Below are 25,619 nucleotides of genomic sequence, written 5' to 3' on the forward strand. Positions count from 1 at the left end.
CCTGAGGCAGACAGTGGCAGGCTGGGCCCACCTCCCCTTTATGAGTCCATCCTAGCATTTGGCAGAAAGTCCCAGATGAAGGTGGGGGACAGGCAGGGTCCACCTGGCCTCTCCTCAGCAGGGAGACCCCTGCAGGCAGCTGCGAAGGCAGTGGCCAAAGGTCAAGAAGATGAACTCTGCCCAGCCTTCTGCTGCCTGTGGCTATGTTGGGACAGGACTGCCTTCCTTGTCACACTGGGCAGCAGGAGGCTGCCAGCAACCTCCCAGTCCCAGGGATGCCTTCCTTGCCTGGGAGCACCTCTGCTGCAGCTTCCGGATGAACTCCAGCAGGTTCATCTGCAGCATCAGCTCCTGGGATACAGAGGGGCCCTACGAGCATCAGAGTGACCCAGGCCCCTTTCACCCCAGCCTAGAGGTGCCAGGCAGTGAGCCCATGGGGCAACCATCCTGTGAAGCCAGTCATGGCCTGCCAGTAAGGGGTGGAATCTGGGCCTCTGCCCCCAGCAGGGCTGCTCAGAATGGCATGTAGGAGGAGAGCAGAAGAGGGCCATGTGGGCCTGGGGAGGGTGGGCAGTGCCCCATGGTTGGCTGGCTCACCCTCCTGCAGGGAGTGGGCCCAGCCTCTGTGCTGGGAACAGCACAGAAATCCTTTCTGGAGTCTCAGTCCTTCCACTTCACCCCTATACCGTAAGCCTGGATTCCCAGGGACCAGTGGTGAAACCTCAGATGGAATGGGGTCTTCAGGGCTCAGGGGCACTCAGGCTAGGGCAGAGCAGGTCCAGGCACTGACCTGCAGGTTGGTGGTCACTTAGAAGCCAGCCACCTCTGCCTTCTCCAGTGTGCTCTGCTGGTCAGCCACCTTGCGGTTCAGCTCCAGGATGATCTTCCCGTCCATCGCCCGCTGCTCCTCACGGATCAGGTGCTCCACCACCTTCTGTGGGTGGGGGAGGGTGAGGGCAGCTCAAACACAAGTGTCTGCTGCCGTCCCCAGTAGCACCAGCTCTGACACCACTGATGCATCCTTACCACACCCAGGCCTCTCCTTGGCCAGCCAAACCCTGAAGTGGGGCTTCAAGGGGCTTCCACGAATGGCCCGACTTGGGGCTGCCTTGGGACTGCACACGCATCTCTGCAGGCACCCACTGCCCCATGGCTTGTTGGTTAAATGCCAGTCTCCAGCTGTCCCTGTGCTCCCTGGGAGAAGGATGGGCCCCTTCCTGGCTGGCTCCATCACCTCACCCCCGAGGCCACCTGCTCTGCAGAGGCCCCAATGCACAAGGAGCTGCTATCCAGGTGAGCACTGGTGGGCCTTCACCCTCCACCCAGCCCCAGCACACCTGGTGGGACTCACTAGGCCTCCAGTGGCCCATTCAGGCCCAGGGTAGCCACCCATACCTGAGCCCCCTGCACCCCTTAGCTCAGCCCAGTCAGCAGAGCCAGGTGGTACCCACAGGAGAGCTGGGCTGGCCACCCTGCCTGTGCCCCCAGTACCTCTAGTTCTTGCTGCTGAGCCAACTGGAGCACAGGCAGGTTGTGGGGCCAGCAGGCCTGCTGAGCTTCCTGGTGCTTCTGCCTCAGTGCCTGCCTGAGCACTAGAAGGATGAGAGCCCATCAGCAGGTGGTGGGACTCGACAGCAGCCCTCACCCATGGGCACCTGCCCTGCCCCGAGCAGAGCAGCCAAGCCAAAGAGGTATCTGCACTGGGGAGGACGCCAAGCTCCTCCATCCTCCCAGGCCCACTGTCACCCAGGGCCGGGCCCTCCTCTGGCAGCAAGTCTCCAGGGGACTCCAGAAGGTGCAGGGCACTGAAAGAGGGTGGGGTGGGGAAGGCTAGGTGACGCCAGAGCTGCAGTCCCAGACCCAGGGCAACTGGAGGCGGTGGGAGGGAGGGAGGCTGCAGTCTGAGGGCTTCAGGCCTCACATGGCTACAGGCCAGCAGTGCTGTGTGTGCTCTGCCCCATCATCCATGGGACATGTACTCAAGTGTCGGAGACCACCTCAGGCAAAGGCATGAGAAAGGATCCAAGAGATAAAGAAACAGGACACTGAAGAACTGGTGAAGAGCGTCTGGACTGGGCCTGACTGTGGGGCCTCTGCATACCAGGAGTGTGGTTGGCCCCTCCACCCTCAGTGCTGCCCTTCAGGGTGGGCAGCTCCCTCCCCCATTTGCAGCTCCCAGCCCCCCACAGCACCTGAGGGAGAGGGGTGGGCACAGACCTGGGAGGCCCAAGTTTGGGATGAACCTGGGGTGCCAAGAGGCTCTGGGCCAAGGAGTCTGTGTGGCTCTGAGGGGCTCACCTTCGGCCACCAAGCAAAGCTCCATGGTCCCTGCTAAACTGTGCATAAACACAGATGAGCGAAAACTGTCTAGTCTGAAGGGAATGTACAGACGAAGTGATCACGGGACACAAAGAAACCACCATGGCGAAAGGGAACATGTAGCACCCGGCAGCTAGCACCAGTGACCAGTAAGTGCCAAATGGCTACAGCTCCCCAGGAAGCTTTCAACATTCCTGGGCTGAATATCTTGGTCTCCAGGAATGCTGAAGACTCTTGGTGAACTGCTAAGCTGTTATGTGTATGTATTTAGGGATATCAAGAGCTATGGCAAAATGCTAACCATTGAACTTCTGGTGGAGAGCACAAGGGTATGCACTATACTATCTTTTCAGCTTTTCTAAATGTTTGAACTTTAAGAACTTTGGTAAAAATAAAACAGCATAGGTGGAAATCTGATGGTGCAGGGGGACCTCACCCTGTGTAATTTGCAGGAAAGGGCTCCTAAGCCCACCAAGCATGCGGCTCAAGTGGGAAACTGTTCGGGTTTGGAAGGGTGTCAAAAGGGACAGTGCTTAGGAATTTGATGTGCAACTGGTATGAGACCCTACGAGGCGTGAGAGGAAACTAACCCTGAAGAGCGCTGCACAGCTGTCAACAGACCTTCAACTACTGAGGGGCAACGCAGTTAGCGCCAGGCCAACCAAGCACCGAGGCCTAGGGCCATCCTGCTTGGAATGGGGTGGGGCACAGGAAAGCCCGAGCAGGCAGTTTTTGCTAAGAAGGGGGGCTGCACAACTGAAAACAAAACTGTTTGGACCCACTGGTCACCAAAAAGGCGCTCGGTCTCTGCGCCTTTGATTTTGTCAATCTAAGGGACCTCTTCCGAACACTCCCAAGGAAGGAGCCGATCTGCACAGATATCAAGAGCAGCCAGGACCCTCCAACCCGGAGGAGGAGGCGCCTCATCCCGCTGCCCCGGCTCACCTCGGTGCTCGTTCTGTAGGCGCAGGCGCTGGTTTTACAGGCTCTTTTAGGTGATGTGCTGGATCTCCAGTAGCCCCTGCACGATTTCGAACATGGTGTCGTCGAGAAGCGCCAGGGCCAAGTCGCTGAGCGTGGTGCAGGACAGGCGCTGCTGGCAGTTGCTGCGGGCAGGGGGTGCAAGGTGAGCGCCTGCGGGACTCAGGCTGGCTTGGCAGGCCGCCGCCCGCCCCGCCTGTGTACCTGGGCAACTCCTTCACCAGGCTCTGCAGCGCCCACAGCAGCTGGTAGTGTCGCTCTTGCTGCCGGGTACTGTCCGCCACCTCCTCCAAGGCGCCCGCTTAGCGTTCCATGACCTGGGTGTCCGCTAGTCACCTGCTTCAGCGACGCACGCCCCGCCCCTTTTACGACAGTTTCGAGCACAGCGTGCCCGCCCGCCCCTCCCTCCCCGCCGCGCGCCCCGCCCCCTGCTTCATTCAGAAGGAGGCGTGCCCAGCCCCCTCCGCGGAGGCTCTAAGGAGGGTTTCGCTCTGCCAGTGCTTGCACCTGCGTGCTCCCTGCACGACCTTACAGGTGGGACTCGTATCCCACAGAATCCCACAGGCCCTCGCTGAGTCAGTGCGGGCTGAGGTCCGGGCTCCGAGCCGGTGCGTCTGTGACGTCCAGGTCACTGGCCTTCCCCTGGAGGGAGGGGTCTCGGGCCAGGGCCCACAGGACCTGGGCCTAAGGCACCGTCCGGGGCGAGCAGTGGCGCCTCCGGGGATGAGACTGACAGGACCACCCTAGAGCCTCTGGGCCAGAACAGTCGGAGGCGCAGTCCCCATCTGGGGCTGCTGTGGTCGCCCGGGGCTGCCAGGCCTCCAGCCCGAACTGTCGACACAGACTGCTCCCTCCCGGCTACTCGGGCCAGCTGCTGGGCCGGGGCTGGTGGGGGTTCTGGTGTTTGGGGCTGAACCAGCAACGAACAGGCTTCAACAGGAGGGGTTCGGGTGGAGGAACGGCTCCAGCAAACGCCCTGCCAGAGCTGGGTCAGGTCGATGGGCATGAGGACCAGTGTGGCCAAGCTGCGGAAGCCAGCCAGGGCGGGATAGAAGGGCAGGGGGTGTGCATTGCAGAGGCTGCTGGGGGCTTGTCCAGAGAGCACCAGGGGACACGAAAGTGCTTGGGGACACAGAAATGATCAGGCTTGCACTTCAGCAGGCACTCTTTAGCTGCCTGTGTGGTGGCTGGGCTCTTTGAGATGACGCTGCTTTGACTGGGTCAGAAATTATGATCGATTTCCAGAGAGAACATTGGTTAGTGATTGGCTGTGGGAGGGAGGGGGCGTTGAGCCAACTGGGGTCCCCCTGAAGTGCCAGCGTGGTCTCTGTTTTTCCCCAGGATCTGTTTCCTCAGTCCTGGCAGGATTCGCTCCCCTGTACTCTGTCTTTTTGATCCCTTCCAGCCAGAAACCAGAAGTGAATAAAGTGCCAACAAGCAGTCAGGCCACTGCTACTGCCGTGGAGGGTGGGCCACAACCCAGAACTGGTCATGCGCTGGGCACCCTGCCCTCCAGGCCCCTCAGAGTGGCAGGAGCTGGAGGTGGGACAGCTTGTGGGAGCTGAGCCTGCAGCGAGTGGTAAGAGCCAGCTGGGGCTGAGCCTGGTCACACTGTCCCCTCCCCCAGAAGTCGTGGGTGGGATAAGCAGCTGGGTGAAGATGCCTGCCTGAAGATTTTCACCAGTGTTCCTGACCTCAGTCCCCCAGTCCATGCAGGGCGTGTGTGAGGACTGGGGCCTAAACAGGGCAGCCCCACGTGATAATGATTTATGCTGCGGCCGGCTGGGCACCCCTGTCGTGAGCTCCTCCTGGTTCTGCCAGGTGAGTTGGAGGCTGTGAGCCACAGCAGGAGCAGGCCAGGCCTGGGTTTGGACACCTGCTCCTCTGCCTTGTCCAGCCACTGATGTAGGAAGGTCCCTTCTCCCACCCTTGGTGCAACTTCCGACCTGAACCAGCTTCCCCAGCCCCCCGAGCCCAGCAACAGCACTCCCCTAATGTGGATGTCAACCTAAAGAAAGAAATGGAACCACAATCCATATAGAGAGTTTGTCTGGGCCAAGGCTAAGAGAGCTGCCAAGGCTAAGAGAGCTGCCCAGGACGCCAAGGTGCCCTGGGAGTGCTCCATTCAGCCTTATTACCAGGAAGTGTTTCAAGACCGAAGGGGACAAGGAGTGGGCTGACATGAAGTCAGCAGGAATTCTGACTGCTTTCCAGAGAGAACCTTAGCGATGGGCTAGACAGTGATGAACGGCAGGGTAAGAGTTACGGGGTCCAACATGTGGCTTTTTATATCGACTGGTGTAAGCATGGAACCCACAGAGCAAGTGGCTTCACGAGGTCTTTAGCTCAAGTGGGAGTTAGATGTGACTGCTGTCTCATTCCAGTGCCTCTCTGGGCCTGATAACTAAAGAGAGCTCAAATTCCTCAGATAAAAAGTTCCTTTTCTTTTTCATGGACATAAGCAATGGGTCACTCAGGTATGGGGACTCCTGGGCCATCTCTGGGTCTTCAGGGAGGGCCTGGTCTGGAAGGAGGGGTCTCATCCCCTAGAGCCCCAGGGATGGGTGTGTAGGAATGGGGACACTGGTGCACAGACATGCGTGTCCCCTGTGTGTGTGGACACAGTGGGCCCCATGGCTCTTCATGTCAGGTGGTATCCACCGAAGGCCTTTGCTCTGAGGCCACTGTCCACCTCCACTTGGCCTCCCAAGTCTTCCCGGCTGGCTGGTGACAGCTTGGGTTAGTGTGGGGTGGCTGGTGTGTGTTGGGGGCTGCAGGTCCCTGGTCTGTGACACAGGTATGTCTAGGCAAGCACACCTAGCCTGTGCTTTAAAGGGACGAGCACCTGTGTGTGTGTGTGTGTGTGTGTGTGTGTGTGCGCATGCGTGTATGCACGTGTGGCAAAAGGCTTTGCTGCATGGCTTTTGTGTGGGTCTGTCTTTGAGTGTCACATGTGCCTTTCTGTGTTTCTCTGTGAGTTTTCCTGTGTCAGGTTGGGTGTCTGTTGTGTGGGAGGAAAAATAGCTCTGCTGTGGGGCCTGGAGCCATTGCAGGATCACCAGCAACCATACAGAGGTGTGCACAGCAGCTGACCTAAGCCTGCTCCTCCCAGAACATCAGGCTGCACCCAGGCCCCACTCACTCCCTCTGTCTCCTGAGACTGTTCCTTACTGCCTGCCTCACTGGCCCTAGTAAGTGGGAGGCTCCCTGCCCCACCCGCACAACAGAGCTGCAGAAGAGGGCACCACCCACCTGCAGTGAGGAGGGGCTCCTCTGCAGTGGGTGTCCTGAAACACATGCTCTCTGACCCCTTTTGTTTCGGTGCTGTCCTTTTTAGTGTGTGGCATGAGGATGGCAGGGAGCTGCCACCTCAGGCTTCTCTTGTTTTAACTCTGTGAGTAATCAGCTCTGAATGAGAGGGGCTCATTGTGTCTTTATTGTCAAATCAGACAGGCCTTGGCCTTGGCGTGTCTTGTGCGTGCTTGGCAAATGTGTTGCCCACGGGGGCAGTGGAGGTCCAGCACCCTTTTAGAAGACAGCGCCTTGTGGACCAGTTACAAGTGGCAGTGCCTGGGCACAGCTCTCACCTAGGTGGTGTGGAATGGGAGGAGGGCGGGGCCTCCCACTGCCCCACCAGCAAGATGGGCAGTGCGGCCAGCTCCTCAGATCTGAGAACGTTTGCTCTGTGTTGATAAAATGTTGTGTTGGGTGGCAAGATTAGGACTGAGTTAGTGCTTGTTACCATCAGCAGTGTTTGTTGAGTCAAAGCAAATAGCCACTTACAATTGAGTGGGCTGAGTGTAGTGACTCACACCTGTAATCCCAGCAATTTGGAAGGCCAAGGTGGGCAGATGGCTTGAGGCCAGGAGTTCAAGACTAGAGTGAGAGCTTTTCTCTACAAAAATTTTTTAAAAAATTAGCTGGTGTAGGCTGGGCATGGGGGCTCATGCCTGTAATCCCAGCACTTTGGGAGGCTGAGGCTAGTGGATCACGAGGTCAAGAGATTGAGACCATCCTGGTCAACATGGTGAAACCTTATCTCTACTAAAAAATACAAAAATAGCTGGTGTTAGATACCTATAGACCCAGCTATTTGGGAGGCTGAGGCAGGAGAATTGCTTGGACCCAGGAGGCGGAGGTTGCAGTGAGCTGAGATGGCGCCACTGCACCCCAGCCTAGCAACAGAGCAAGACTCCATCTCAAAAAAAATATTAGCTGGTGTAGTCGCATGTGCCTGAAGTCCCAGCTACTTGGGAGGCTGAGGTGGGATCACTTGAGCCCGGGATGTCCAGGCTGCAGTGATCTGAGATTGCACCACTGCATTCCAGCCTGGGCAACAGAGCAAGAACCAAATAATAAGTAAGTAAGTAAGTAAATTTGTTCTTCCACCCATCCATCCACCCACCCCAGAGTGCATCAACCCACTCTGCTGCTGCGTTGCTCCTCCCTCACCAACAGAATTCCCTGTTTCCAGCCAGGAGATGATGGTCCACAGCCACTGATAGAGTGGTGCCTCGTTAAAACTCTTTGGTTTGTGTTTCCACACAAAAGTGCTTAATTGCATTTGGGCAAAAAACTTGCAGTGAAGAGAGAAAAAGAGATGAAAGCAATCTGTGAGGGAGGCTCAGACCGATGTGTGGCGTGTGCTGTTGTGTGAGTGTGATGGGTGTGTTGGTTTGCACTGTTGATGCTCATGAAGTGAGGATGTGTGGAGTGCTGACTATACATGGTGCCTCTGCTGGATGACTGAGTAGAGGTCCTGAAACCATGCTGGTGGACTCACAGCCCTGAGTCCCTCAGGCACTCAGAGAGCAACCTGTGTCTTTTAGAGAGTAAAGAACTTTAGGCTCCTCACACCAAAGCTGCAAGTCCTATAAAAGCAGGTATGTTTGTTTTGCAGAAAAGAGGCCACATGCCATGGGCCTTTGCCCTGCATGCTTCAGACAGATCCGTGCCGTTGGGCCTTTCATGTCCTCTCCTGGAGATTGACCTGGTTATAGTGCTCTTTGGAAAAATGACAGGTGAGACCTTGCATGCCAGCCAGCCAGGTGGGAAGCAGAGCCCTGGTGGCGGCATGGGCCTGGTTGTTGAAGTGTTTGGTGATGAGGGGCCAAGGGGTCTTTGTTGTGCCAGAGACCCCCAATTGGTCACACTGATGGCTAGTTAGAGATAATGCAGGGGAGACCCTGGAAGTGCAGGAAAGCAGTCCACGCTCAAGAGTTGCTGCTCAGCCTCTGCACCACGGGAGAGTGAGATTGCTCCTTCTGACTGGAGGGTGTGAACATGGAGAGAATTCTCCCTAGACTCCAAGGGCAGTCAGTAATACATGCAGCTTCTGAGGTCTGCACTTAGAGCCAATGGGAGGAGGAATGTTGCCAACGGGCTTGGGCAAAAGCCCAGTGAGACTCTAGGGGGCTGCTCCTCTGGCTGGCACACACTGGGGCCCTTCAGTCTGTGGGATGAGAAGGGGTAAATGTCACTCAGTTGCCCAATGGCCACCACCATGACCCAAGCCGGCCAGGCCATGACCAATGTGCCAGTGAAGTAAGCATGAGGAAAAACTTACAATGACCCACCAGACTTGTGCAAAGGGTCTTCACCTCCACAAGGGAACACTGGCCTGCCCAGATTTGTTTCCTCATCTGCTTAGTGCCATGGGCAATGTGAGGGGCAGCTGTATCTTCCCAGGCCACTATAACCCCAGCCTGGGTTCAGATTGGAAAACACGCATACGTAGGTGATGAGATGTCACTGTGTGTGTCTTTGGGCTCCATAACCAAGGACCACAGATTGAGGGCAATACCAGGAGTAGATTTTCTTACAGTTCTGGAGGCCAGAGGTCTCAGATTGAGTTCTGTAAACCAAAAATAAAATTCTAAGACCCCTTCTCTTGGCTGAAGTAAGCCTGAAAAACTAGTTCAGGCAGTGACCAGAAGCAGTAGGGGGTGGGCTCCCTTTTGGAATTCAGGAAAAGCTGACCAGCATTAACATCAATATAGACCTTGAGTCTGATAAGAAACATTTACAATCCACTCTCTGAAGCCTGCTACCTGGTGGCGTCATCTGCATCAAACTTTGCTCTCCAAAATCCTTTATTGTGGTAACCCAGGCATTCTTTTCTATTGATTCCAGGTCTTCAGATAACTTAACTTTCAACCAATTGCCAATCAAAGCCTTCAAATCTACATATGACCTGAAAGTCCCCTGCTTTGAGTTGCTCTGCCCTTCCAGACAGAGCCAGTAGTAAATCTTACTGTACTGATTGATGTCCCCTGTCTCCCTAAAAAATATAAAAGCAAGCTGTGCCCCAGGTGTCACCAGCACCTGCTAAGGCTGTGTCATGGGTGTGTCCTTAACCTGGCACAGTGAACTTTCTAGATGAATGAGACCTGTCTCAGATGCCTTTGGGCTCCCAGTTCCTTCTGAGGGCTGCAAGTGAAGGGTCTGTTCTCTGACTCTCCTTGACTCATCAATGGCTGACATCTCCCTGTGACTTCACAATGTCTTCCCTCTGTGTGTCTTGTTTAACTCTTTTAAATGTAATATGGCTGACATTTTTCTTTTAGTTGGCCAAAGAACAATGCGCGAATTGGAAGCCTCCGGAGCCAGAGTAGGCTCAGTGACTCCCACACAGGCATGTGGTGAAAGAAGCTTTATGGACAGAAAAAGGAAAGTGACCCACAGAAAACAGAAGTGAGGGGCAGAAACAGGCAGATTGGCCACGGCTTGGCATTTGCCTCATTTCAACACAGTTTGAACAGTGGGCCACATTTAAGTGGCCAAAACTCAGTGATTGGCACAAAAGTAGGCTAGAGTCTGTTAACAATTCCATTTATGTTATAGTTTACAATGTACAGAGAAACTTTTAGGCTGAACTTAAAATACATAAGGAGGTAGTTTTAGGCTAAACTTGATTTAACAGTCTGTTTCCACATTTCTTCTGATAAAGACACTAGTTATAGAGTGGGATTAGGGTTCACCCCATTGACCCTGAGGTCATTTAACTTAATCACCTCTGTAAAGAACCTGTCTCCAAACACAGTCGCCTCCTGAGATAACTGGAGATTAGGACTTCAAAATATGAATTGGAAGGGGAGACAAAATGGAACCCATGGCAGTCACGGGGTGAGATGGATAAGTGTGTTCCATCAGCACCTCCAGGCTGCTGGGGACATGCAGTCTTCTCTTGGCCAGAGTCAGCCTTTGGGAAATCTTCAGTTCCTGGCAACAAGCTCGTAGCATGGAAGACTAGACCTAGGCTAAAGGAAATGCCCTTCTGTGTAGGCAGAGAAAAGACCACGATGGAAGATTCTGACAAGGCTGGAGGACCCTGTAGGCCTGGCTGTGACAGCAGGGTATCCCCAAAGACATCGATGATCTGCCCACAGAGGAGGTTCTCTCCCTCCCAAGCCATGGAAGGACCACACATGTAAAGATTCCCATCTCAGCCAGGTGTGGCGGCTCATGTCTGTAATCCCAGCACTTGGGAGGCCGAGGCTAGTGGACCCCCACAGGTTAGGAGTTTGAGACCAGCCAGGCCAACACGGTGAAACCTGGACAGGTGTGGTGGCTCACGCCTGTAATACCAGCACTTTGGGAGGCCAAGGTGGGTAGATCATGATGTCAAGAGATCGAGACCATCCTGGCCAACGTGGTGAAACCCCATCTCTACTAAAAATACAAAATTTAGCTGGGCATGGTGGCATGCATCTATAGTTCCAGCTACTTGGGAGTCTGAGGCAGGAGACTGGCTTGAACCCAAGGCAGAGGTTGCAGTGAGCTGAGTTGGCACTACTGCACTCCAGCCTGGCGACAGAGTGAGACTGTCTCAAAAAAAAAAAAAAAAAAAACCGTCTCTGCTAAAAATATAAAAATTAGCCAGGCATGGCAGTGTGCACCTGTAATCCCAGCTACTCAGGAGGCTGAGGCAGGAGAATTGCTTGAATTCAGGAGACAGAGGTTGCAGTGAGCAGAGATTGTGCCATTGCACTCCAGCCAGGGTGACAAGAGCAAAACTCTGTCTCAAAAAAATAATAAAGAAATAAAGGTAAAGATCCCCATCTCCCTTGCTGTTTCCTGGGCATGACCTGTTTCCTCCATTCCTGGAGGCCCTGGACACCTCCCGAAGGCCTGTGCTGCTCTGACTGGCGTCTGTACATCCGGCACCTTTACACCTCCCTCCCCAGGCTTGAGAACCAAGAGGGTGGATGTGGAAATGGCAGTCTGAGGGCAAGAGAAAATATGTCCAGCTCCAGTAGTGACGTGGGGAAAAGGGAAGTGAATTCTCCTTCCCCAGCCTTTGTTTCACTCAGGCCTTCAGTGGATTGGGTGATGCCTGTCACACTGGGGAGGACCATGTGCCTTGCCCACTGCCTCACATGCTAAATGCACCTGGAAATGCCCAGCCAGGATGGTCGACATAAAATTAACCACCACAGGACCATGGGGGTTGATGAACAATCTCTGAGCTCGCTAGAGAGAAACCTCTAGCAAACAAAGAGGAGGCACCGATACTCCAATTGCAATTCGCTTGCTCAAGTATTGTCCGCAGCTCACGCTTCACCTGGGGCCATTGCTCAGCTTATTGCATAAGATCTTTTAAAAGGCAGCCACTGTTGCGTGGCCACTCAGTCAACAAGCCTAGAGACCACCCAGCAGGCCGTGTGTGTGGCCTTTGTGCTCAGCCAGGGCTTGCCCATGCACTGGCCATGCACCACACCTGGTGTGGGAGGGGGTTTCTCCCATCAGCCCTGCCAAGTAAAGCCTTTGTTATTGCCTGTGGTCAGGACTGGCAAATCACTCACAAGAGCCAGACTCAATTGTGACACTGTGTGACATGTGGCATCACAAATAGCCAAAACCAGGGACACATACCGAAGACACATTATGCCGCTATGTAACATGTGCAATTGTGAAAGTAGACAAAATGTAAACGCTGTTGGGACCTCCTAGACACTTTGGGCCTTGAGAGAGCTGTGACTGGTCTGAGCCGTGTAGCGATAGATGCAACTTCAGCCTCCTAGATCATAAAGTGTCCCTTCCTCATTGTCCACATTCTGACCAGGAGAAAACAGAGACCAGGCCTCCCCTTCTAGTTGCTGATCTGGGTCATAGATTAACTGTGTCCTTTATTGTCCTGTACCTAACTCAGACTAGATGGTGTAAAAGACCCCACACCTTTTACATCTTCATCGTGGAAGGTTAAATATGCCTTTCTCAAAAAGAATACTGCGTTGATGAATCAGATTACTGTAACTGTGTGCTAGCCTTGTGGGGAGTATGTTGAAACCCTGCTAAGCTTCCCAAACCTTATATATGTAAACAAGCCCCAAATCTTCTCCACTTTGGAGCACTGAATTGCACTCTTTGGAATCAGTGTTTCTGATGGCTGTTGACAAGGTTTGTGCTCAAACTCCCCATTTAACCATATTCCCTGAAACTTGTTATTTAAGGTTGACAATATCATATGGCAGCCAGGAGATGGCCTGCAGATGTGAGTCACACGTCACTGGATGACTCATTTTTATTTTTTTATTTTTGAGACAGGGTCTGGCTTTGTTGCCCAGGTTGGAGTGCAGTAGCACAATCTTGGCTCACTGCAGCCTCTGCTTCCTGGGCTCAAGCCATCCTCTCACCTCAGCCACCTGAGTAGCTGGGAATGCAGACACACACCACCACACCTGGCTAATTTTTGTGTTTTTAGTAGAGACAGGTTTTCACCATGTTGCTCAGGCTGGTCTCAAACTCCAGAGCTCAAGCAATTTACCTACCTCAGACTCCCGAAGTGTGAAGATTACAGGCATGAGCCACCATGATTGGCCCACTGTATGTCTTATGATATTATATGTGACATTGTGACATTATGTGAGCATGTGAGTCAGGGATGTACCCTGTTCTCAGCTGCTGTATGCTATGATACACTGGCAGAATGCGATGAGAAATGTCTCCCACTCTCTCAGCTGTTGTATTATATTATACAAGGTGCAGTGACTAAGTGTGTCTGCTCTGTGTCCTCATCCTACATAGCCTTTGTTAGTGTGTGACAGAAGAGGCAGGGTGCAGGCCTGAGAAACATTAACCCTTAGGCAATAAGGGTGCCATGCATCAGCTGAGAGGGCAGGTAGACCTCAGTCACATATGTCACTGTGTAACTAAAAAATAAAATTAGCTGGGTGAGGTGGTGCACACCTGTGGTCCCAGCTACTCAGGAGGCTGAGGCAGGAGAATCACTTGAACCCAGGAGATGGAAGTTGTGGTGAGCTGAGATTGCACCACTGCACTCCAGCCTGGGGGACAGAGTGAGACACTGTCTCAAAAAATAAAATAAAATAAAATAATGTAGGACAACCAAGAGAGGGACTCAGGCTCACCTTACTCTATGTCACATATGATATAGAACACTTCAGGGGGGCACATACTTGTCACTTTGTATCATGATGTCATATATGATAGCCAATGATAAGGGGGAGGCCGCCCTGTTCACACCATGTCACTACATCACTTATAGACATCAAGGAGCCCAGACCTCAGTTGCATTATGTCACTATGGCACATACAATGTCATCCAACAACTGATAGAAGGGTTGCAGGCCTGATTCACAGTGCATGTGAGTCACAGATGTCACGACGTGATACAGCAGGTGAGAGGGGATAGTCATTACTCACCTTGGGTCACATTGTCACGTGATATCGTATGATAGAGGAGGATGCAGAACTGAGTTGCATTATGTCACTATTGTAACGTGATCGGTGATGGCTGATGGGGGTGAAGACCAAGGTCACATTTTGTACCTACATTAGATGAAATACACAACAGGCATGAGGGAGATGCAGACACAAATCACACTGTGTGCTGTGTCCCACATATGTGTTTGATTTCAGTGTTTAAGAGAGCTGCGTTACGGTGGCTCACGCCTGTAATCCTAGCACTTTGGGAGGTTGAGGTGGGTGGATCACCTGAGGTCAAGAGTTCAAGACCAGCCTGGCCATCGTGGTGAAACCCCATCTTAAAAAATAATAATAAAATAAAAAAAAAGAGAGCTGGGTTCATGAATGAACACATTATGTTAACTGTATGAGCCACTGTGTTTAGCATCGTATAGTGTGTGTGGTGCATTGTTCATTGATACGTATTTGCTCTGTATTGAAGTGAGGTAGATGTATGAGTGATTGAGAATAATGCTACCTTGTGAAGCATTGCATTTAGAAACATGAGGTTCATGTGCTATCATCTTCTGTGATACATATTTAAATGTTAAGTTTAGCAGGTTTAACATGAGTGAATGAGCCTCGCATTATCTCTGAGAATCAATGTGTTTAGCAGGGTGTGGTTCATCTAATATAGTCTTCTTTAATACATATTCAGTATCTGTGTTTATTAGAAATAGGTTTGTGAGTGACAGCATAGCGATTTCCCTATGAAATCCTGTTTTAAGAAGTGTATGGTGCAGGTGTATTAAATGTAAATGTATTGATGAGCCAGATAAAAATACATTTCCTTAAAATAAAGTTACTTGTGTGTTAAATGTAAAAGGGTGCTAAAAAGACATTACGCAAACATTTACCTGCAGAAAGCTCTTGTGGTTATCTTGCTATTAGACCAATTAGTTTTAATAAAAATTATTGACATCAGGAAATGTGGGACATTGTATGTGTGTAAAATGAAATATTCAACAAGTACACATAACAATTATACAATACACATCAGTCCAGGAGTGGTGGCTGATGTTTGTAGTCCTAACACTTTGGGAGGCCAAGGTGGGTGGATTGCTTGAGCTTAGGAGTTCTAGACCAGCCTGGACATCACGGCAAAACTTCACTCTAAAAAGTAGAAAAAAAAATTTAGCCAGGTGTGGTGGCATGTGCCTGTAGTACCAGATACTTGAGAATCTGAGGTAGGAGGATCCCTTGAGCCTGGGAGATGGAGGCTGCAGTGGGCCAAGACAGTGCCACTGCACTCCAGCCAGGGTGACAGAGTGAAATCCTGTCCCCCAAAAAAGTCACACTTTTATTAACTGAGTGAATCAGCAGAAAAAAATTGCACATCAAAATATGTGACCAACCTGATTATCCAAATAGACTGACTGACACCAGGGGCCCAAATCTGAAGAGGAGTTGGCTAATAAATATGTTATTAAAATGACTGAATAAGTGGATGAAGAAATAAATGAGGCATTCATTATTTCTACCTGATATGAGGCTTCTCCTCTCTGTTCTGTGAGCAGGGTCGCTCCTGTGTCTATTTCTAGTCCTGTTCTGATCCTGTCCTCTCTCTCCCCAAGACTGAGCTGCATCTTCAGGGTGGCTTCCATACCCCCATTAGCAAGTGACTGACATGAGAAACCCTGCCTTCCAGTGCTGCTGTTCTCATCATGCTCTGGTTTGAATGTCTCCCTTCCAAAATGCATAGATTTGGATCGCTAATGTGATAGTACTAAGAGGTGGGCCTTGACAAGGTGATATAGTCTTGAGTATGGAGACCACATGATTGCGATCAGGGCCCTTCTACAAAAGCTGGAGAAACAGTGTGCTCTCTCTTCTTTCCACCATCTGCCATGTGAGGACACAGAAAGAAGACATTTCTCAGATGCCAGAGCCTTGATCCTGAACTTCCCAGCCTCAAAACCTGGGAGAAGATGAAGATCTGTTCTCTAGAAACCACCCTGTCTGGGATTTTGGTGGAGCTGCACGAAGTGGACTAAAATGTGCCTGTTTCCTACTTGATTTTACAAAAAGAAGCCAAAATGAATTTGCTTCTCTTCATATTGTTCTCTCACTCTCTCTCATCTTGCAATAACAGCAAATGAAGACAAAAACCACCCAATCAACCCAGCTGCAACCATCAGCCTCATCCCCATGCCTCCTTCACTTTTTGTCAAAGGCCACAGTCACCCATGGATTCCTTCTCAGCCTCATCCAGATCCCACAGGACAGCCCTCAGCTCCCCTGACACATCCTCACCTGCTCTGCTGCCTTCAGGCTCTTTGTTGAAAGTGGAACCAAAGATGTCTCTATAAAGCGTCCATTTCATCCATCCTGTCTCCTGTTTATACCTCTAACAAGCCCAGACAATTAACCAATCCATTCTCTATGGAAGGAGCTGCTCAGGCCTTTGCTTCCAGAGCCCCCTGCATTCTCCCCTCACTGCAGCCTCCTCACATTAAATGGTCCTCATTTTCCCTACATGCCCTTCTTTTAGTAACTCAGAAATCCTCATGGAAAAGCTATTTATCAATATCAGTAACTCAAGACAGTGTGAGTGTGTGATCCATAGATGCTGTGGATCGACTGGGGCCAGGCTCTCAGGGGACTCCACTCACATAATTTCCGCTGAGAGACTGTAATCTAACCAGTGAGGAGCAGGGGGCACTGTGGGTGTACCTCAGGGTCTGCACTGAGGGAATCCACAGCTGTGCCACCCCCGGAAACCCCGCAGGGCAGTGTACTCCTGCCCACAGAACTGTGGAATGTCCCAGCAGCTGCTTCCTCCTGACCCTTCCTATGGGGCCAACTCTGAGTCTCACATGTTAGTCCTCTCTGTACCAAGAACCAAGGTCAGATGGCAGCTGCTTCTCAGGGTGGGCCTGAGATCACCAGGGGGAGAAACAAAGGTGTGGGCACAGCCCCTCCCCTGTCAGGCCCATGAAGAAGATTAAAGCAGCCTCAGGTGAGAGTTGGGGCTGGCGTGTCAGCTGTGCCCACCATGGCATGGATATCTCTTCTCCGTGTGCTTCTCTCCCACTGCACAGGTGAGGACAGCTTTCTAGGACCTGGGGCAGCCTCCAGCCTGTGTCAGCCATCTCTGGCTTTGAACCCCAGGGAGTTTAACACTTAGCTCCACCAACAATGTGTCTGTGTTTGCAGGGTCCCTCTCCAGCCTGTGCTGACTCATCTTCCCTCTCTGCATCCCTGGGAGCATCTGCCAGACTCACCTCACCCTGAGCAGTGATGTCAATGTCGGTGGAAAAGTTGAATACTGGTGCCAGCAGAAGCCAGGAAGCAGTCCCCGGTATCTCCTGAGCTGTGCTCCTCAGAGTCAAATATAGCAGCAGGGCTCCGAAGTTTCCAGCTGCCTTTCCAGATCCAAAGATGCCTCAACTAGCTCAGACATTCTGCACATTTTTGGGCTGCAGCCTGAGGATGAGGCTATTACTGTGAACTAAAGCATGATGGCACTGATGTTTACACAGTGCTCCAGACCCTCAGGGAAGCAAGAAAAAAAACCTCTCCCCGCACTCCCAACCTGGTCCATTCACCTGCTGGTGGCTCTGATGAAGCCTAGGTCAGGAAGTGACTGTTGTTGTTCCATCTTCAACCAACACCTAATTTTCTTCAAACCAGTAAATCTCAAAATGTAACTTTTTATTCAGTTCAACTTTTACATTGCCAACATATACTTTATCATCATGTTTTCAGAGACAAAAATTATTTGATTAGAGATTTAAAAATTGACTGGGAGCAGTGGTACTACCCTCCTGCAGTACCCATTGAATTCTTTCCTTTCCTGGTAGGACCTTTACCAAGCCTGAGCCCTGCACCTCCCATTGCCTTGGGAACTGTGGGTGAGAGACAAGACACTGTGCCTCAGTTTCCTCACTTGTAAAAGGAGACATCACCTTCCTAGAGAGTTGTCTAAATGTTAGATTTGTAGACAATGCCTGGCACATCAGAGGCACTAAGTGACAACTGGGTGTCATGATTGTCACCAGTGCTGCTTCTGTGCTCACCTTTCTCATGGAGAGGAGGCCTAACAACGTCTTGTTTCCTCCTGTAGGCAGGGGCCAGCAGGTCCAGGATGAGATCCTGGAGCTCCTTCTCTTCATACAGCTTCCACACCAGCAAGGGGATAGACCTTTGCTGATGCCATTGGCCCTGCAGGAAAGGAAAGGATGCTGAGGGAGGGTCGGCCATACACCCACCCATGCCGGTTTGTCTTCAGGTCTCATGGAGGGTTTTTCAGAGCAGGTGGTGGCTTTGACAAGAGGATCCTCAAGTGTCCCTCGGCTCCCCAGCCAGAGGCCTGAGCAGCCAGCAGGAGACTGCCAGTGACAGTCATGTCAGAGGCTGAGAACGGAGGAGCAGAGGACCTGGGAAGGACCAGCTTTTGGTCACCAGTGTCTCAGGAGTCAACTGCCATAGCAGGCATACTCTGAGAGGCAGTGGCCACCCCTGGGAAAGTCAGGAACTCATCTGTGTTGGGCCCAGGCACACGAGGAGATTCTCCATTCTTCCCTACCCTGCCCCTGAGTGTGGGAGCCAGTCAAGCCCCTTTCCCACCCGAAGTATTTCAAAGCCACTGGACAACCCAGACTGGTCTGGCTGGCCCTAGGGAAGGGCTTGGAGTCAGCTCTGAGGCAGAAGACTTAACGTGTAGGCCAGTGTCTTATACACCAAAAAGAGCTGTGTCACTAAAGGTGATGGGAAGCCATAGGCTCTGGCCAAGGTGTCTTGAAGACACTTGGGGTCCCATGGGAAAGAGGGCTCCACATTGCACAGTTAAAATGCAGGTACTAGGAGAGGCACAGTGAGGCATGGCTCCTTCATAAACAGGCCCCACCTTGTTCCTCCCCGCTGAAGCTGCAAGCCTGGGTGGAAAGAGTCCAGCCCAGCCTGCAGAGCCTGTGGGGCAGTAAAGGGTGAGATATTCCAGGAAATGTGGGAGTCCTGCAGGGGAGATAAGCCAGAGGGGCGAGGAGGAAGCTTATCCCCTAGAGGGGCCTGGGTAGACACTGGCTTTAATTAAGGAGTTGATATTTTGTCCACCGTGGACTTCATTTGAATTAACTTTATTTTATTTTAGGTTTTGGAGTACATGTGAAGAACATGTAAGATTGTTGCATAGATACACACATGGCAGTGTGGTTTGCTGCCTTCCTCCCCATCACCTATATCTGGCATTCTTCCCATGTTATCCCTCCCCAACTCCCACCCCCGCTGTGCCTCCCCTAGTTCCCCCCCAACAGACCCCAGTGTGTGAGGATAGACTGGACAGGGAAAATGTGGCACATATACACCATGGAATGCTATGCAGACATAAAAAACAATGAGTCAGTTTTTTTTGTAGGGACATGGATGAACCTGTTATTCTCAGCAAACTGACACAAGAACAGAAATTCAAACACCACGTTATCACACATAGGCAGGTGTTGAACAATGAGAACACATGGACATAGAGAGGGGAGCATCACACATGGGGTCTGTGGGGGGGAACTAGGGGAGGGACAGAAGGGGGTGGGGAGATGGGGAGGGATAACATGGGGAGAAATGCCAGATATAGGTGATGGGGAGGAAGGCAGCAAACCACATTGCCATGTATGTATCTATGCAATAATCTTGCATGTTTTTCATATGTACCCCAAAACCTAAAATGCAATAAAATTATTTTAAAAAAGCAAAAAGAAATTTCGCTGTTTCCAAGGAAAAGACAAGGAAAAACAGCTGAAGCACAGGGTTTTGTCAACAGCAGAACAATGAGTGCATGCAAGGTGGAGCAAGACATTGTAAATTTTTTTAAAAAACCTTGAAAATGCACAATAGAAAGAGTAATCCATAATGTCAACTAACATATATGGTTAATAATGTGTAAACATTGATTCATTAACCATAAATGCACTATTCCAATATGTCAATTACAGGGGAAGTGGAGGAAAAGGCCACGTGCTAACTTCAGTATCTGTTCTATTTTTTTGTTAATGTAAAATTTATCCAAATAATAATATCTATTAATTAAAGAGTCATTTGACAACACTATTTTAGGGGCAGATCTATTGCAGCAAATGTTTAATAATCAGGAGCTTCAGATGTGTTTTGCTATTAAATGTCAACCAAAGCTGAGCTGTGAATGTATCTTTATGCAGTTGAAACACTAATGACAGAATAGTAAATTAAAATTTTCTAACATGAATAACAATATGGCTCAGCATTTTTATTATTTTAAATATTCAACTTTGGAACAAACCTGCAATCGTTATTCTTGAATCAACATAAGAGCTTAGTATCCACAGTGCCGTCAGCTCACCGTCTGCTGGTGCACCTGTGCTTGGTCGGGGGCCCTTTCTTGACTTGCTGCTGGTCTAGGCTGTATAGATTCTTGAAGGAGGAAAATGCTTTTCTTCTCAAATTCATCAGCTAAGATCCTGGGAAATGTACATGCAGTAAAGAGAGCTGCTGACATCTTGTTGGCAGAAGAGCAGAGGAAATGGACCATAATTGATGCAGAGCTCAAACAGTGGATCCCACTGCACAGACTCCCTGACAGCCTCTGAGCCAATGCTGGGCTTTCGGAAGATTTTGGGTTTTCATGTGCACTTGAAACACCTAAGAGAAAGGTTGTGTGGAAAATGCCTTTATGGAGATGAGATGGTCCAGAAAGGCAGCTTAGCAGAGTGACTGAGCATGGGGGCTGGGGCCTGAGGGCTTGGGCTCAGTCCCACTTAGAGCCACGAGAACCGGGGAACATCCTGCAACCCCTCAGCCTCCGGTTCTCTGCACTGCCATCTAAACACTTTAATAGGGCTGACTGGTTAGCATGATGAGGCCGAAGATCATTGAACAGAGCTAAAGCTTTAGAAAAAGTGGCTGATTCTTCAATGCTCCATGACCCCTCCATCATTAAATGCCTGAGCGAAGAAGCTACACACTTGATACTGGGTGACCAGAGAGGGGACATGGATGCTCCAGGGCAGGGGAGGGTGGAGGTTGGCTTTTCTTCATTTGCCTGTGTGGGAGGCTTTACAGCGCATGGACAGTACACGCGATCATCTCCTATGATCCCCACATCAGCCCTGAGGGTGGGCAGAGGAGGAGCTGTGGCCTGCGCTTCACAGTTGGAAGAAATTCTTTTAAAGGCAGTCATGCCACTCTCCAATCACCACACTGCTGTGTGATGCACCTGGGGCAGAAATGTAACTGAGGCCTTGGGGCCAGAGATGTCTTCACACTTGAGACTTCCAGATCATGCTCTAGACCCCCCAAAACATGAACTCCCCTGACTCTCAAGACATCCTGGCCCACGGTTTCTGTGGGAGGGCGGATGTCCTGGAATACGTGCCTGAGCCCAGAAAAGAGCTTGGATACAAGACCCAGCCTCTGTCTCTCCCTTTCCATCCCAGACCCCAAACAGGATGTGGTTTATCTCAAATGAAGCCCCTTGGAAGGATGAGAGTGATTCAAAACAGGGCAATCCTCTCATAGCAGCATTATAGTCAGCTGCCATGGGCTACACGTTTCTAATCATCAGTTGGCTACAAGGGACCCCTGCAGCCAACTGACCCCTAACTGTATTAGAAAGCAACATTCTAAACTGTCACAAGACTGCTTAGCTTCCTTCCACTTGGCCAACTCTGAGTGAGCAGTTAATGCCCTTTAACTGATAAGGGGCACCTGGGCTGGAGTGTCAGTGGTTTGAGGACTTCAGTTTATAAAGCTTCCCACCTGACTTAATATTGATCTGAGCCACTGTCTGTGCAGCTGGACTAAGGCCTGGTTGAGGATGGGCAGTGGCTGCACCAGCATACAGTGGACCTTTCTTCCTGTTCATTTCTTCCAAACCAAAGGTCAGTGTCTTCAGACTCCTATTTCATCCTGAGCCCTGCAGGGACAATGCAGAGTCCCTTCTCCTCTTAGAGGGAACTCCCCACAGCTATGGCCTGGAGACCCCACCCCAGGACTGTCCCTGAGGACCACCCAGGCCCTTCTTCCCTCTGTCACCAAATGTCCATTCCTTTAAACTGATGGCTCTGTCTCTTCTCACCACTCTCCCCAGCAGCATCCTAAACAGTAGGGATTTGGTCCTCATCCCACCACATTTATATCCACATTAAAACCCCAGCTTTTCCGTTATAAAACCAAAATGTGGCACATATGCACCATGGAATACTGTGCAGCCACAAAAAAAAGAGTGAGTTCATGTCCTTTGCAGGGACATAGATAAAGCTGGAAGCCGTCATCCTCACCAAACTAACACAGGAACAGATAACCAAAAACCGCATGTTCTCACTTTTAAGTAGGAGTTGAATAAGAACACATGGACAAAGAGAGGGGAACATCACACATTGGGGCCTGTCAGGGGTAGGGGGCAAGGGGAGGGAGAGCATTAGGACAAATACTTAATGCATGTGGGGCTTAAAACCTAGATGATGGGTTGATAGGTGCAGCAAACCACCATGGCACATGTGTACCTGTGTAACTAACCTGCACATTCTGCACATGTATCCCAAACTTAAAGTAAAATTAAAAAAACAAACCTCGGAATCAAGATTGCTAATGTACTGTGTGGTACTTTGGCAACAGTATTCGAAAGAGTTTGACTTTTAATTCACCTTTCTTGTCATGTATTTTACAGAATTTGCTATCATGATTATCCCAGTTAAAAGAGAGCAGTGTGAGCGTGTTCTTGTACATAGAAAATTGAAGTTACTTCTATTTAAAATATAGTTAAACTCACAGGGAGACAATAAGGATGGACGTTTGCATGATGGAAAGATATTACTTGCATTAGTTTTTAGGTGATGGTTGTTTTACCTGTGGCACAGTGCACACATATGACATGCGCAGATGGCTGCCTTCTTACAGACACTGACTTACCACCACACAGATGTAAATCCCCTGGCAGTCCCTCTGCAGCTAATTTCCGGGCAGTAACCCCAGGACATACCTACCCTGATCATGATCAACACATTTTAAATTTATTTTTAAACATCATATAAATGCAAACCTACAGTATGTACTCTTTTGTTTCTGGTTGAAAATTATATGTGAATATGTGAATTTCACCCATGTTCCATGTGCTCATCACAGTCAGTATATAACAGTCAGTATATAACATTGTAGAAAGTTGGCACAACTAGTTTACACCTCTGTGTTTTTTACATTCATTCTGCTGTTTCTCATGATGGTTGCTTGAAACAAGGCTTCTGTAAAGTCCCCCAGGTGGACACCAACATCCTTGGCTCATACGTCTCTTGGACATAGATGGCAGGAGCGAGACTGTAGGGTCACAGGTGCTGATGACTGTAGTACACACTAGAAACCCATTTATCAAAATGGATGAAACTAAGTATGTTCCCAGAGTAACATGACAGTTCAAGTTTCTCCACATCCTCACCAACCTTTGCATTTTTGTCTCTGATAATGTGCCTATTCTGGTGGGTGTAAGAGTGAGAAACTAGTTTCAATGTGTACTGTGCTCATGACTTGGGATTGAGTGCATTTTAATGTGCTGAACTTGCTGAGGTTTCTAGGATTTTGATAAGTCATACAACCTTCTGAGTTCCTGAATGACTATTTAAGGTGCTTTGTTAGAAGAAGGATCCAACAGGCAAAACTGCAGAGGGATAAGGAACAATGGAAAGATATTAGCGAGGACAATCAAGATTTCAGAAAAAAAAATAGAAAAGACAGATAAAATGGACATGTCACTAAAAATGGACAAATATCACGACAAAGCAATTTAGAGAAGGCAAAATGTGGATGAATAAAAGTCACATGAACACATGTTCTGATCCACCTGAGGTGAAAGAAACCCCTGTGGAGCCCAGCACATCTGTGTGGGAGGAGCTGCCTGGAAGAGCAGAGAGCAAAGCAAAAGGGCTTGGGGGGAGCAGGATGGGAGTGGCAGGAGCTGCCAGAGCCCCCTCAGTGGGAAGCCAGGGAGAGGATCTGGAGATCAGCCAGCAAGGGGCAGGGGAAGGCAAAATCTATAGGTTCCTGCGGATGCCCTAGGATTGTGCACTTACTTCTGAGTGAGGCATGAAACCAGTGAGTGTTGAGCAGACAACTGATGTTGCAATTTAAAAAATAAAAATAAAACAAATTTCCAGTCAGGCTGTGGAACTTCAGAAGCTCTTACAACTGGGATATTAACAAGGTCAGCCATCCTGCAGGACGTCCCTCAGCACATAGTAACATTAAGTGTGCACCCTCCGTGCAGTTAGTCCACTGTGGCTCAGAGATGGAGGGAAATGCACAGGAGGAAGTCCTCACTGATTACGTGGTATCAGCAGCAACCTGGCTGCTCAGCACAAGGGTTTATAACTAAAGTGTAGTTTACACAATGCTGACCTGTTGGAAGTAATGGAAATGGTTCATATGCACATATGAATGAAATTAAATGTTTAAGTATGAGTTTAAATCTTAGAAAAGATAAAAAATAAACCAGATGAGGCCTAAAGAGAAAAAATTATTTGCTTAAGAAATGGAAACACACTATGAATTCTAAGTATCTGTAGAGATGATTTGGAAGTTGGAGTGGAACCACATGATTTACACTTGAGTTGGTGACTCGGAGATGGAGGAAAACATGATTTGAAATGGTGATAAAGAAAAATATGAAAGAGAGGCCTGTAGGTGGCTGATGAGAGTGTTAATAGTGTGAGTAAACTCTGTGCTTCTGGGTCCCAGGAAACACCGACAGAAGTGCCACACATGCTCTGCTGGCACAGCTGGCAGGAACAAGTGACCTCCCTTCAACCCATGCCCCCTTTATTTAGGATTCCCAGCTGCCCTGGCCCCTCTCTGACATTGTGAGCAGCTTCAGAAAGGAGGATCAGGACAGCCAAGGCTCTCCACCTGAGATGCCCCGGTGTGTCAGAGGCAGGAAGGCTTTGGGGTCTGAGGGCAGTGTGGGACAGTGAGGGACACTCCTAAGATGGCCTCTCCCAGCTGGAAAATGACTCAGAGCCTCCAGGGGAGTTTGGTCATCAGGGTGCCCACTGGGTAGGTTTGGGTGGCAACACTGACCTGCTAGGACACACCTTCACCCCACCGGGTCAGCTGTGAGAACTCAGGGCAGAGGGGCCCAGGAACAGGCAGGTCGCAGCTCTTATTTAAATGCAGTGGCTCTGCTCCCGTGAAGGTTTTGGGAGATGTAAGGTGGCTTCAGAAAGCTCAGGCTCCACAGCAGAGTGTCAGGAAGCGGAGTCGCATCTGAACCATACCCAGGGCTCCTGTCTTTACCCTCCTCACTCACTGTACAGAGGGGGCACCTCACCTGGGGACAGGGGATCCATAGTCGGCTCTGCTCCACACACCCACCCTCCTCACTATGTTGCTTCTGACCCACAGTCCCTCCCCTCTGTCCAATTTAGGGTCTGTGGCCCAGGCAGGGCTGGCTCAGCCACCTTCAGCATCCGAAGGTTCTGAACAAATGCCACAGCTGTCTGCACTGAGCACAGCAGCAACACTGGCAATGTTGCCTGCTGGGGCCAACATGACACATTCTTCACATATACACGCCGTGAGCATTTTCTGTCACTGCGCTTTGTAAGTCATTTTCTTAAAGGGGACTTTTGCTATGCCAGATAGTTTCAATATTTATGTAG

At 50.4% G+C, this 25,619-nt stretch overlaps 1 protein-coding gene across 1 annotated transcript; it reads right to left on the minus strand.

The window, feature by feature from the left end:
* Positions 1–6: 6 nt before the first annotated feature.
* Positions 7–18,035, minus strand: LOC108298306. Its single transcript, XM_037735722.1, has 9 exons — positions 18,027–18,035; positions 17,232–17,372; positions 16,192–16,354; positions 3,962–4,422; positions 3,808–3,919; positions 3,505–3,662; positions 3,265–3,425; positions 1,491–1,592; positions 7–929 (listed from the first exon to the last, which is right to left on the minus strand). Exons 1-9 carry the CDS (start codon positions 18,033–18,035, stop codon positions 809–811), a joined length of 1,428 nt encoding a protein of 475 aa, XP_037591650.1. The 3' UTR covers positions 7–808.
* Between the last annotated feature and the right edge of the window lie 7,584 nt (positions 18,036–25,619).

This window comes from Cebus imitator, unplaced genomic scaffold (genome assembly GCF_001604975.1).
Source record: "Cebus imitator isolate Cc_AM_T3 unplaced genomic scaffold, Cebus_imitator-1.0 Scaffold931, whole genome shotgun sequence".
NCBI lineage: Eukaryota > Metazoa > Chordata > Mammalia > Primates > Cebidae > Cebus > Cebus imitator.